Raw genomic sequence first — 12,453 nt, 5'->3', positions numbered from 1 at the left:
TTACTGTTCATGGAAAATGACCAACTTATATCTATTGGGACCAAAGGTTTACGTTTTGAGAGAAAGAAATAGGAATCAACACCCTGGCTCATCTTGTTTAATAACAAGGATCTATCTTGAACAGAGCATTTACCTATCTGATGGAAGCAGTAAAAGTGAAAGTTTAAGACTTTATTAGAAGAACATCCATAAAAGTTACACAACAAGAACAGGGGGAACTGCAATTTCTCAAGTATCTAGGTTACTGCAGTAACAAGAGGATGATGATGATACGAAAACATAACACAACAAGTAGCAAACCTTGGAATCTAACCATAATTGAGCTACAGAAGAGTTGGTCTAACTGGTGAAAAAAAGATGAAAAATTACAAATGGCAAGGTCAGGATATTGGAAGAAGGAAGTCGAAGAACCTGAAATTGTGGGTTACACACTTGTTGTCCTTCTTCTTCTTCTTCTCTTTCATCCTTTCCTTGCGTTTTCTTTCTTTTCAGGCCATTGAATCACACAATCCGAGAGCGCCTTCCCCTGTTCCGAACAATCTAAGTCAAGCTTCAATGTGCATGGAAGGCTTGACAAGCCCTGCATAATGGTTTTTATAAGTTCAATGACCAAACAACTACAAAAAGTACTGAATTTGATGAATAAAAAGGACAGAACTTGGGATCAACCTGGATTGTGAGAGAGGATTAGTTTTCAATTGTTCAATGGCGAGAAATTGAGGAAGCAGAGGACGGCTTGTGGGTGAGACCGTCGTGCTGCTCCTCTTCTTGTCCCTGAAACCGTGCTGGTATGCGAATACCGGAAGCGAATTCACCGGAGGCAAGCCCGATTCCGGGGATTGCTGATTGGTGAACCGGCGGAGGAAGGTGGTGGTGGTGGTTGTTGAGATCGTCGGTGGAGATGGATTGATGATGTTGGTGAGGATCAAACCAAGCACGGATCATGGGACTGTAACTGGACTGAAGGGGACCCCTCTGAGAATAAAGCTGTTGGCTTTGGCCAAAAACTGGCTGAAACGACGTCGTCGAGGAAGAAGGAGGAGGAGGAGCGAACAGAAACCCTCCTCCGTTTCCTGTATCGGTTGCTCCGCCGCCACCGCCGCTGTTCCAAGCCACTAGTCTCTGAATCCTTCCGAATTCCGATGACTGCTGCTCCCAGCTCACCGAATTCGATGTGTCAAACCCTAACGGATTGCTCTGCCCGTAGAACAGAACAGGTTCGGAGGCGGAAGCAGAGGTGTGGTGGTGGTGGTGGTTGTGGTTATGGAGAAGCGACGGTGGACCATCCGGGAACGAATGCAGCGAGAGACGGAGATCTTGGTTTTGGCTATTAGTTCGAGAGAGCAAATCCGGCGGATGCTGATGATGATGATGGTAGTTGTGCATAAGCTGATGATGATGGTAGTTGTGCATAAGCTGATGATGATGATTAGGAGGAGCCTCCGTTAAAGAACCAACCACCGGAAAAAACGACTTTATAGTGTCAGCAATCGAATCTGAATCCATAGACGGCGGGAGAAAACTCGACTCGTTCTCGTTGTTGTTACTACTCGGATGCTCTGTTCCTCCTCCGTCGAATCCAACACCGAACTGAAGCTGTTGCTGTTGCTGCTGCTGCTGCTGCGGCGGTGGAGACGGCAAGATTTGGGATTTGGCGGGGGTTCGTCTGGGTTTAGCGTTGGCAGCGGCTAGGCGAATAGCATCGGCGGGATTCCACGGAGGAAGCTCAGCGAGCTCGTCGATGGAAGTCTTAGCCTTTTTGATAAGCCAATCAACGGCTTTGCTAGGACGGTCGAAGCCAAGCCTGTCTTGAACATCGTAGAACTGAATCGCCGTGTGAGCAGAGAGCCTCACGCGCCGGTCACGTGGTCCTTTGGCCGTGCAGACTTTGCTGTGCCGATCTTTTCTTCCAGTGGACCGAACAATGTGACCACCTTGAACCTCAACAATCTCGCCGCATCCGCCGTCAGCGGAATCCGACGTTGCGCGGTGGTGCCTCATTGAAGAAGGAGGACGCGGTGGTGGTGGTGCTGGCGGGTGGAGGAATTCGTCTGACATTGATTGAGCATATTGAGGAAGCTCAGAGTCTTCTTCTTCGTCGAGACGACGGCGGCGGCGGCGACGGTGGTCGTCGTTAGAGGGTGAGGAATCCAGAGTAACTCAAAAAGGAAGTAACTCCCGCATACTTGCTCACAACCTCACCTTGAAAAAAAAAAACCCTAACCCTAAAAAAAAAACAGAGAAGGATAGAGCTCTAAACAATCTCCTAAGAGAGAAAGAAAGAAGAAGAAGAAGAAGAAGAGGTTTAATGCAAAATTGGAGACTAACCCATATCTGAAAGAAAAAAACTCTTTTTTTTTTTTTGGCTAATGCTTAGTAAAAAGGTCTCTCTTCTCTTGTTTGGTGTATCTCAGTAGTTAATAGAAAGAAAACGCAAGAAGGAGACCAAAGAGATGAAGCAAGCAAGCAAGCGATGTGAGAGAGAGAGAGAAGAGAAGAGAAGAGAAGAAAGGGAGATGTGTAAATTGACCAATCAAGACAAAAAAAAAAAACAGAGAAAGCTTTTTTCTTTTATTTTTCTGATATTTCTTGGGAAAATGTTTTAAAAGAAAAGATATGATGGTAATTAAAAAATACAGTAAAAAAATAGAGAAGAAGAAGAAGAGTGTTGTTTGAGAATGTGGGTTTGATGATGATGACGCAACTCTTTTTATTTTTCCTCTCATTAAAGAATCTCTCATCTCTTCCCACATTCAATTCTTTCTTTTATTATTTTTATTTTTCAGTATTGTTTTTATTTACTTTCTTTCTTTTTTGGGCAATCAAAAGCTGAGTCGTTTTCCCCCAAATGTATTTCACAATTAATAAATTCTAAACAATGTTTAATGTAAACACTTAAAAAAAACAACCAAAAAGTATGTACATAAGTTACCATACAAATAAAAGTATGTACATAAGTTAGCATACAAATAAAATAAATTGCAGGGGTGCATACAAACAAATAAATGTCAGAAAATAATACTACTCCATTGGGCTCTTAGAATTAGTCTTTTCCAAAACCAAACTTGTTTCCTGAAATAATTCTTTTACTAGTGCGTGGTTTGTATGCCAATCATTATGTCATTTTCTAATATAATACGTTAAACACATTAACTTAAAACATTTTACTTCCATGAAAAATATGGACTTATGTATTGGTCAGAGATACTTATTTGATATTAAAAAAAAAAATGAGCATTCTTTTCGTGGACATATCTTAATTAACACATATGATAGAAGGAAGAATGAAGTTATGTTTACCTAAATAAGATATAGGGATATCGTGTCAAGTTTTGTCATATATCTATGCAAATTCTTGAAATTCAAATCGTAACACAATGATATTACTACAAACCATCAAACTATATTATATACACATCAATTTAGAAAAACAAAACGCAAAAAAATATGTCATCATAATAGCGGACTTATTATAAAGTTGATAGCTAGCTATAGTAGTAGTACCTTTTATTTTCGATTTTCCTATTTCAATAAATGAATAAATACCCTAACAAAACTTATGGTGTAAGCTGGGTCAAGGTTCAATTCAACCTTTTGTGCTTCTGAGTTTCTTTCTTTTTAAGGGTTGACCCATACATTACTATGGAAATATATATATATAAAGCTTGATTGATGCTCCGATCCACTCTTCTCTCTACCTTTTTGTTGTTGAAAGAATCTCAATAGTTAACTAAAGCAGATTTTTATTCCGGAAAATCGAACTCGATCATATAAGAATATAATATAACTTAACAATTAGGACTCTTTATATTATATATATAGTCTATATATCCTAAGATTTTATTTTTTCTTATGACCTTCTCTTTTTTATGTTTTGAACAAATCTTGTCTTGTATTCTATACTATTCTACTATAAACAAATGAGATACTCGTTATTCTTTTTGTTCTAAAATCTAATTATTTATCTTCCTCTATTTGACTTGACGAAGTAATTGTTTTCACGGACTCACCGTATCGTGCATATCACCCAAATTCATATCGAAAAGGTAGTTTGAAATCAGAGAATATAAGAACGTATATATAAACTAATAAAGTTAAGTAAAAGACAATCTAAGCTTCAACGGAAATATTTCTAAGATCTTGAGAAATTCTCTTAAGCTCAAAAATACTTCTCCATTGGTGGGACTCTATAATGCTTCTTGAATCCCAACCAATTAACCATAATAACTCAGACAACTAATTCCATGTATGGAATATATTGTGGTTATAATATATGTACCACAAAATAACTCCAGATTGTTGAAACACGAATAAATACAACAAACCTGTATTATTATTGTTCACACAATTTGTAGCATATAAAGTACTCTTTAAAAAAAAAAAAAAAAGTTGTAGCATATTAAATTTAAACACACGTACGATAAGCTAACATAAAAACTTGACGCAAAGGATTCTATCATTTACATTAAACTATACAACTTGTTTTAGTTGGGAAAATATACTATTATACAGCATTATTTGATACTATTTCATCTATATTTTATAAATAATTTAACCACCTACTTTAATGGAATAATAAATAGGAAAGTGACATATTAGCACTATATAAAAGGGTCGACTGACGAACCTAATACGAACACATTAAAATAATTGATCAAACATAAACAACTTATATTATATTTAAACATTAAATACGTTGTTTAGTAGAGAAAAAGGAGAATATATGTCATCTCCCACGGTTGCATATTAATTAACTGTAAATCAAAGTAGCTTCCACTTGGAATCACGGTCACGATTCGCAACACTACAAAATAGAATGATTGCGAGAGATTTTAAATTTTAATTATGATAATTAGTGTGAAATACAAGCAATAATTAAGCACAAATAACGCCAATAGTTAATTTAATAATACCATTGATTAATAACGTCAGTTTTGAGTATTTTTGATCATCAAAATAGTTGACAATATGGCCAACTGGCAAGTAGTATGTTAGTATGTATATTTTCTTTGTAATTTTACAGTAATATACGATGTGTTCGAAGACTTTAGGTATTAATTGGATTTTCCAAACGATGTATAAAAAGATCAACTGATACTCTACAATAAGGATTTTGTAGGAACTGTTGACTATACTGCTGACTCGCTGAGTGACCATACCCAGGGGCGGATCTAGAGTGTTATGAGGTGGGGCACGTACCCTATGCTCTTTACTAATAATTGTTCAGTTGTTTAATTTTTCATAATGGTTTCCATAGGTAACCATGTTTAAAAGAGGCGGTTAAAATCAGAGCCATGCCAACGATAATGAAGGCCAGAGGCGAGTTTATAAATAATGTATTAGATCATTTTATTTTAATTCATATAAAATAAACTTATAATACAACAGATGAATTGTAAAAATCAAATTAAAATCTAATATATGCTATATGCATGTTTTCTCAAAAGTGGATAAAAATATAGAATTTAGGATGACCATAAAAATATCATTTTAACAAGTATACAACATCTAAAACAATTCAATGAACAATAAAATGAGAAGTCCATATTACTTAACCTCATTTTTAATTTCAAATCTTAAGTTTAGTTTGTGTGAATAGTTTTATTTAAAAGTAAATTAGAATTGTACTTAATTATATATGTAAAATCACGTTTACATACATAGTATGGGGTAAACTTACAATAGTATTATTTTTAAATTGACACTTTTGTTTCTAGGAAAAGAGAGGCCGTAGGCGAATGTTTCAAAACTTATAATTAAAGCACGGCTCTCGTTAAAATGTTTATAGTGGTTGTAGAAAAAGTGGTTAAAAAAAAGCGGTTAAAGAGAGCGAATGGAAAAGATGGTACTGTAAAAGAAAGCGGTTGAGTATTTAGTTTGATTGATAACATTGTAGCGGTTGAATAGTATAAGTAATAATAAATTATAAAAATTGTTATTTGTTAGTCAATAAATGAAAAAATGGATAATAAATTTTTGTCTAATTCATAATATAAAATATTAACATATTTAATGACATTAAGGAAATTATCAAATGTGACATCAACAAAATTATCAAATGTTTAATTTTAAATCTCCATTATATAATATTAAAAAAATCATAATCTCCATTAAAAATGCAAGTTAATATTTAAATCATAATCTTGACTTAATATGTCTTACTATTTCTTCTCAATATGAGTTTTTAAAGGTTAATAAGCCAAAAAAATAAAGAAATATAAACTATGCCACTTTTTGTTAAAAAAAAAACTATGCAACTTCTTTATAATACAAACATTGGTTTTTGTTAGTGGTTAGAATTGGTGTTTGCAACTATCAAAAAGAGGCTCTAACCACCCTCTTCAACCACTTGTTCCAGCTATGATATCCAACCGCCATCTTCAAACGATTTGTTGATTGGTAATTATTAGAGCGGTTCGTTTACAAATGAGGTGTTTAGTTGCTTCCAATCAGACCCAATGATTACTTAGCATAATTGGTAAAATGTGCCCCATGCTAAACCTTGACACCAGGCTTCAATGCCCCGTACCACTATTATCAAAACAGAGGAATGTGACTATATGGTTGGAATGTGTTTTCATAGACAAGAGAAATGTATGTACGGTGTAAAGACTCTATAGTCGGCTATTCGACCATTAAGAAGGTCGTAGTAGAATAGACCACTAAAAAAAGGTACGATTATCTTCTTTTTTTAAACAATGTCAAAAGAGATTAGGTTTATTAGTGAACCGATGTTATGGAAATAAATAAGTAACATGGAGACACAATGGGTTTGCGGGATATTCATGACTCTTTTGGTGGTCTGTCATCATTCACTCGTCAGGTCAGTAATATAAAATGGAAACATGCAAGTTGGATTCATGTTTCGAGAATCGTCATCATCAGTAAGTAAAATACTCTTTTGGTATTGATTGTCCTATTTTGTTGGTCAAAGATTAGATACGAAAACGTGTATAGGAAGAACATTTTATTCCGACAACGTTGTTGTTGGACAGCCTTTTGTGTGAACGGTTTGAGTTGTAGCAATTTAGAGAGGAAGCCGACCCAATTTGCTTTGTTTTTAACAATGTGGAGTGAACATGCAAAAACAAAACTCATCGGCAAAGTTTTGAAAAGACACCTAATGTCGGATTTGGCACGTAGGACATGACTTCTCATGATGACCTGGCGACACGAGACATGCTCAACTGGTTCTCAATAAAAAAATCACGGTTTTACCCCTTTTACTGTCAAATTCGTTTTTTTTTTTTGTCGTATTTTATATATCATCGATAGTACCATTCGGATCAGTTCTATAAAATCAGTTGTCTCTATGTTTCCTTCATTCTCAAAAAACATAAAAAAATTTTGATTAAATATTTATACGTTTTTATTTCATTTTCTTTTGTTATGAATAAATATTAAACACCCTTCTGTCCATTCGCTATCAAAAATATTTTGTTTTTTCTCTCGATATAATTTGTTACTTTCCAAGGGTACTCTATTGATTTACGTACGACTCATATTTTTGTTGTTGTTGTTGTTGTTGTGTTTATCCCTTAATATCACTTCAAATTATAAGATTTGTTGTGTTTATCCCTTAATATCACTTCAAATTATAAGATAGTTCTATGTTATCACCACATATATAAGATAGATTTGAAGAGTACAAGCAATTCACTAAATACATAACGAACAGCATAGACAAAATTTTTTTTCTCTCCCTTCTCTAAAAAGTCGATCTTAGATCTGAGTTTGTCGCCTCTCCGGTTAGCCCTTTCGACGCCGGAGAGAGCTCTTTTCTCTTCTTTTTAGCTCTCTTGTTCCTTCCGACAGAGCCCTTCTCCTCTGCAAAGTGGTCCTCCGTCTTTCTGGGCACTCGGGTTGGTGGTTGTCGGTGAGTTACTTGGCGCGTGAAGCGAAGCATCTTTTAGCGGTGACTGCTGGTGAAGGTTCAGGGACGTTACTTGAGGACGGCAATGAACCTGTGGCTAGATCTAGCGGATCTGGTTTGGAGTCTTCGTGTGTTAGTCTTCTTCTCCGATGGGTTCGATGGCTTTAGATGAGCAGAGAGGTTCTTCTCTTTCCAGCAAAGGTGGTGCTTTGTAGGTCGGATTCGGAGTCGATGTCAGGTAAAAAGGGCGGCGCTAAATTAACGGTTTTGGATCTGCGTGAGGAAGGCAGAGGTAGGTAGATCTCTTCTCCAGTAACAGAGGTGTGGTTACGTCTCCCAACCGATGCGACGGTGGCTTCTTGGTTGGCAGTTCGGGAAGCTTCAGATCAAGTCGCGGTGGTTCGCGGTGGAGCTTCTAGGGGTTCAACCGCCCAATCAAAGCTGCGGTTTGCGGCGGAAGTCGGTTGGGAGTCAGGAGGGTTAAGTTGCAGTGTCACAGTGGTTAACTATGGAGGTTGGCAGCTTCTGGGCTCTCGTGGGTTTCCAGGATATAGAAGGTGGATTGAACCACCACCGTTTGTAAACCGCCACGATTCTTGTCTCCACCGGACCGGATTGAAGAGATGCTGCCTGAAGGAAACGGTTGCCGCCGGAGCTAGAAGGGAGGTGTTAGATCTGATGGAGCAGGTTGCTAGGAACGGGACTTAACTTCGCGGAGTCTGAGATTGGATGTTGGAACTGGTCGGAAGATTTGTAGCAGGACAGGTGGGTTCGCCGGAGAAGAAAAACTGATGGATCTTGGTTGCTTCCATCATGGTCTCGAACTGGTGAATCCGCCGCAACGCCGTCGATTTTGCAACCACCGGTATTACTGTTCGAGCATCTGTCTTAGGTCATTCAGCAGGTTCCGATCCTCCTTACCGGCAAAGGCATAGACGTCGTTTGCTTCTTTTTGTATCTGTGCCAATGCCAAGCCCATTTAGGGAAAGCCCATTAAAAATTTATAAATATAATTTAAAATTAAAAAAAAAAAAAAAAAAAAAAAAAAAAAAACAAATATGTTAATTGTTTCTAACGTCTTTGATATGGTTAATTGACTGTTGACTATAAATGCCTTTAGGAAACATTATAAGAAGATAAACCTTTGTACATTATAAGATCTACCACACTTCACCAAGCTGTGGCACTTATGGCTTCATTAAAGGTAATGATGTTATTATATAACGGGGTTTNAAAAAAAAAAAAAAAAAAAAAAAAAAAAAATTCACTAAATACATTGTTGATATGAAAAAAAAGATGTCAAGTTAAATCAAAAGATCGAAATATTTTAATTGTAAACTGTTTAGAAAAAGAAAAGGAACATGAAAAAAGGTGAGACATTGAGAAGGGACAGGACGTCCTTTCACTCTCTCGCTTCTTTTGACACCATCTATCTCTATTCATTCAATCATAAAGACAGAAAGGCTCGTGATCCAACAATATCATGTCAACAAGTACACTTTCATCTGTCTCTATGTAATGTAAATAATGCAACTTATTATGAATAGTTTGTCCAAATAATGCAACCAACAACAGTTTGTTTGTTTTATTCTGTTAACAAGAATAATTAATTATAAGAGCACCACGTTTCATTCCTCATAAAGGGTCAAGAAGAATTATAGCTTCCATAGCAACATTGTTTTAAAAAAAATACTTACTACCACAGTTTTCCCAATGGTTCCTAAAGAGCAGAAGAAGACAACTCGATCTACCTAAAATTGGAAAGACAACATGATTAACCTAAAGTTAAGTCCAAAATCCACAATCTAAAGAGCAAAAACTCATTGGTTGGGATTTAGATTCCCTTGTTGATGGAGGATTTGAGTTGAGGGCTTCTCTAAGCCTTTCTTTTCAAAGTCTGAGAGTGGCCCAAGATCTAGCACTTCCTCCACTCCGTTTTTTCCCAGTCTTACCTACCAAATCACAAGGAGACAAGGGGTTAATGACCATTATAATCTATATAATCTGGTGATTTAAATTGAACGTTTATAGTTTTTGGGGCACTCATTACCTTTGAGGTGAAGAAAGGAAGCTTGATGATGCTAGACTGGACGAATGAGCATTGCACCACATCCGAGTCCTTTGAAGCATGCATCAGCATACGTGGTCCAAGTTTTACAAATATCACCTCATAGTCTCACACATACGTGCAAGTCCAGATTTTAGTGTGTTTTGTAAATATAGAGTCGAGTCTTCATTATTAGGTGACTATTACTTTTTCAATACGTTGGTACTTTTTCAGCTTGGGCTGAAATTTAGAATGATGAGCAGAATAAAGAATAGCAGGCCCATATATGTATATTCTTACATTTGTTGTTCTTGAGAAAAGTTACTGTTCTAATATTTGAGTATTTTATTGCAGCCAAGAAACATGATTGGGCAAATCAGAAGTTGAACTCGGAAGAAGCAAAACTATCAAAGTATCAACTGTGCGAGGTAGGTTACGAACTTCATGCTAGCAGAATTGAGGAATTAAGAGGAATCAACACCAAAAGGAAGCACTAATACCGATTTAGGATATAAACTAGGAAAAACAAAACGCAAGAGAGTATAAAGTTCTAACCATGCCAGTGTTACTTAGGCTCTCCTCTCACATAATACCAGGACTGATAAAACACTCGAGATAAAAAGGAGTTTTTAAGTCTTGCTATTGCACTCTCTCTTCCTCAAATTATCTATACACAGCCCAGAATGCATGATTAAAATAGGAAACCCACGACTGCTTCAACCCTGGTAGGGGTTGCCGCTGCCATCCCGGTTTGGCNAAAACACTCGAGATAAAAAGGAGTTTTTAAGTCTTGCTGTTGCACTCTCTCTTCCTCAAATTATCTATACACAGCCCAGAATGCATGATTAAAATAGGAAACCCACGACTGCTTCAACCCTGGTAGGGGTTCCCGCTGCCATCCCGGTTTGGCGGATAGTTGTTCTGGTACTGTGGCTGCTGCATTCCACCACTCTGCTGCTGGTAGTTGTTGTTCTGTGGTGCTGCTCCTCCATAGTTAGGAGGTGGTGATCCTCCATAGTTTGGTGGCGGTGGTCCTCCATAGTTTGGTGGCGGTGGTCCTCCATAGTTTGGCGGTGGTCCTCCTCCATAGTTTGGTGGTGCTCCTCCCATGTTGTTTGCTGGTGGTGCTCCTCCATAGTTAGGTGGCGGCCTCTGTCCACCCATGTTGTTTTGTGGCGGTGGTCCTCCATAGTTTGATGGTGGCCTTTGTCCTCCCATGTTGTTCGGTGGAGGTGGTCCTCCGTAGTTCTGCCCCATGTGTGGAGGAGGTGCAGAGCCACCCATGTGTGGAGGAGGCGGGGGTCCTCCCACGTGTGGAGGAGGAGGCGGGGGTCCTCCCATTGGAGGACGTTGAGGAGGAGGGCCTCCTGCCATGTTCTCTCTTCTCCTCTCAAAGTTTCTGCTTCTATCAGAGTTTCCGCGAGGACGGTCATTGCGTCTGTTTCTTTCATTTGCTCTAGCATTGTTCCTTATCCACTCCTCATGATACTTAGGATCATAAGGAACAGCCTTCCCATCGATGAAAGGTTCCCCTGAAAGTCAATTTTTTTAAAAAATAACCCGCATCAAACAAACTCTAAATAAGGATCATCAAACGATTAAAACTCTCAACAAAAAGCCACATCACTGCGACTTCTAACACACCAGCCTCAAAATAGATATCACTAATCAATTCTAACATATGCACCCTTAATTTATTTTCAAAACTGTTGTTACACTATAGATACATGTCGGCTCTATGTGCCAACCTATAACACAAAAACATGGAGCAAGTAACGAGTCCACAGAGAGAACACTAGCGACATATAGCTCCTCTTATTAAAAATTTAAAACCAGCAAAAAGTATAATGGTCGAGCAAAGCTTGTCAGGTTGTGAATTAGATAACACACACTAAGCCTTACCTCCGTAGTCTTTGTTCCTCACATCCAGGTAAGAATCAGGAAGAACCCAGCGCACCTTTGGCAACTCTGGAGAGTTACATAAACAAATGAGAAGGCGGATTTGAACACATAAATGGGTAAAAACTAAAACCAAACAAGGCAAAGGGTTTACCTTTAATCTTGTGAGAAAGATCTTCTGACACAAGAGCTCCAAAAGCATAGTAACACCTAGTTGAAACCGAGTAGATCTTCATCCTAGCTTCTTCTTCACTGAAAATATCCAAAACGAGATATATAAATATCATACAAGAGCTTCAAAATGATCCAAGCAAACACACAGATCCAATCATACCAACTCTATATAGAACAATTAAAGGTAGTGGATTCCTCACTTAATAAAAAACCCTAAAAAGAAAATTGGGGGTTTACCTTCCAACAATCTGAGCTAGGGTTTTGATGTAGCTATCAATGATCTCGTCTCTAGTAGGTTCACCCTCAGGTGGCTCAACGACGACAAGCCAGTGCTCGAAATCGCAACCATCGAGAAGGATCGTCTCCTTTGGTGGCCTATTAGACCAGTTGGGATTCGGATCGCTGAGAGAAGACGACGTAGCCTGAGTCGAGAGACCTTTCACGGACACGAGGCCACCAC

At 37.9% G+C, this 12,453-nt stretch overlaps 2 protein-coding genes across 2 annotated transcripts; both read right to left on the bottom strand.

The window, feature by feature from the left end:
• LOC104765321 (transcription factor TCP4) lies at positions 151 to 2,540 on the bottom strand. The gene is made up of 2 exons (XM_010489014.2): positions 670 to 2,540; positions 151 to 580 (listed from the first exon to the last, which is right to left on the bottom strand). Exon 1 carries the CDS (start codon positions 2,056 to 2,058, stop codon positions 703 to 705), a length of 1,356 nt encoding a protein of 451 aa, XP_010487316.1. The 5' UTR covers positions 2,059 to 2,540; the 3' UTR covers positions 151 to 580; positions 670 to 702.
• On the bottom strand, positions 10,678 to 12,453 carry LOC104765317 (multiple organellar RNA editing factor 8, chloroplastic/mitochondrial-like; the record flags this gene model as incomplete). The annotated part of the gene is given in 4 exon segments (XM_019241255.1): positions 10,678 to 11,452; positions 11,823 to 11,888; positions 11,974 to 12,071; positions 12,231 to 12,453. Coding segments are annotated over 4 exon segments (1,049 nt in total), but the record flags the coding sequence as incomplete, so codon positions are not given.

The sequence above is a fragment of the Camelina sativa genome, chromosome 19, assembly GCF_000633955.1.
Source record: "Camelina sativa cultivar DH55 chromosome 19, Cs, whole genome shotgun sequence".
NCBI classification, from domain to species: Eukaryota; Viridiplantae; Streptophyta; class Magnoliopsida; order Brassicales; family Brassicaceae; genus Camelina; species Camelina sativa.
The sequence above is the reverse complement of the archived record's forward strand: the minus strand, read 5'-3'. Positions and strand labels throughout refer to the sequence as shown.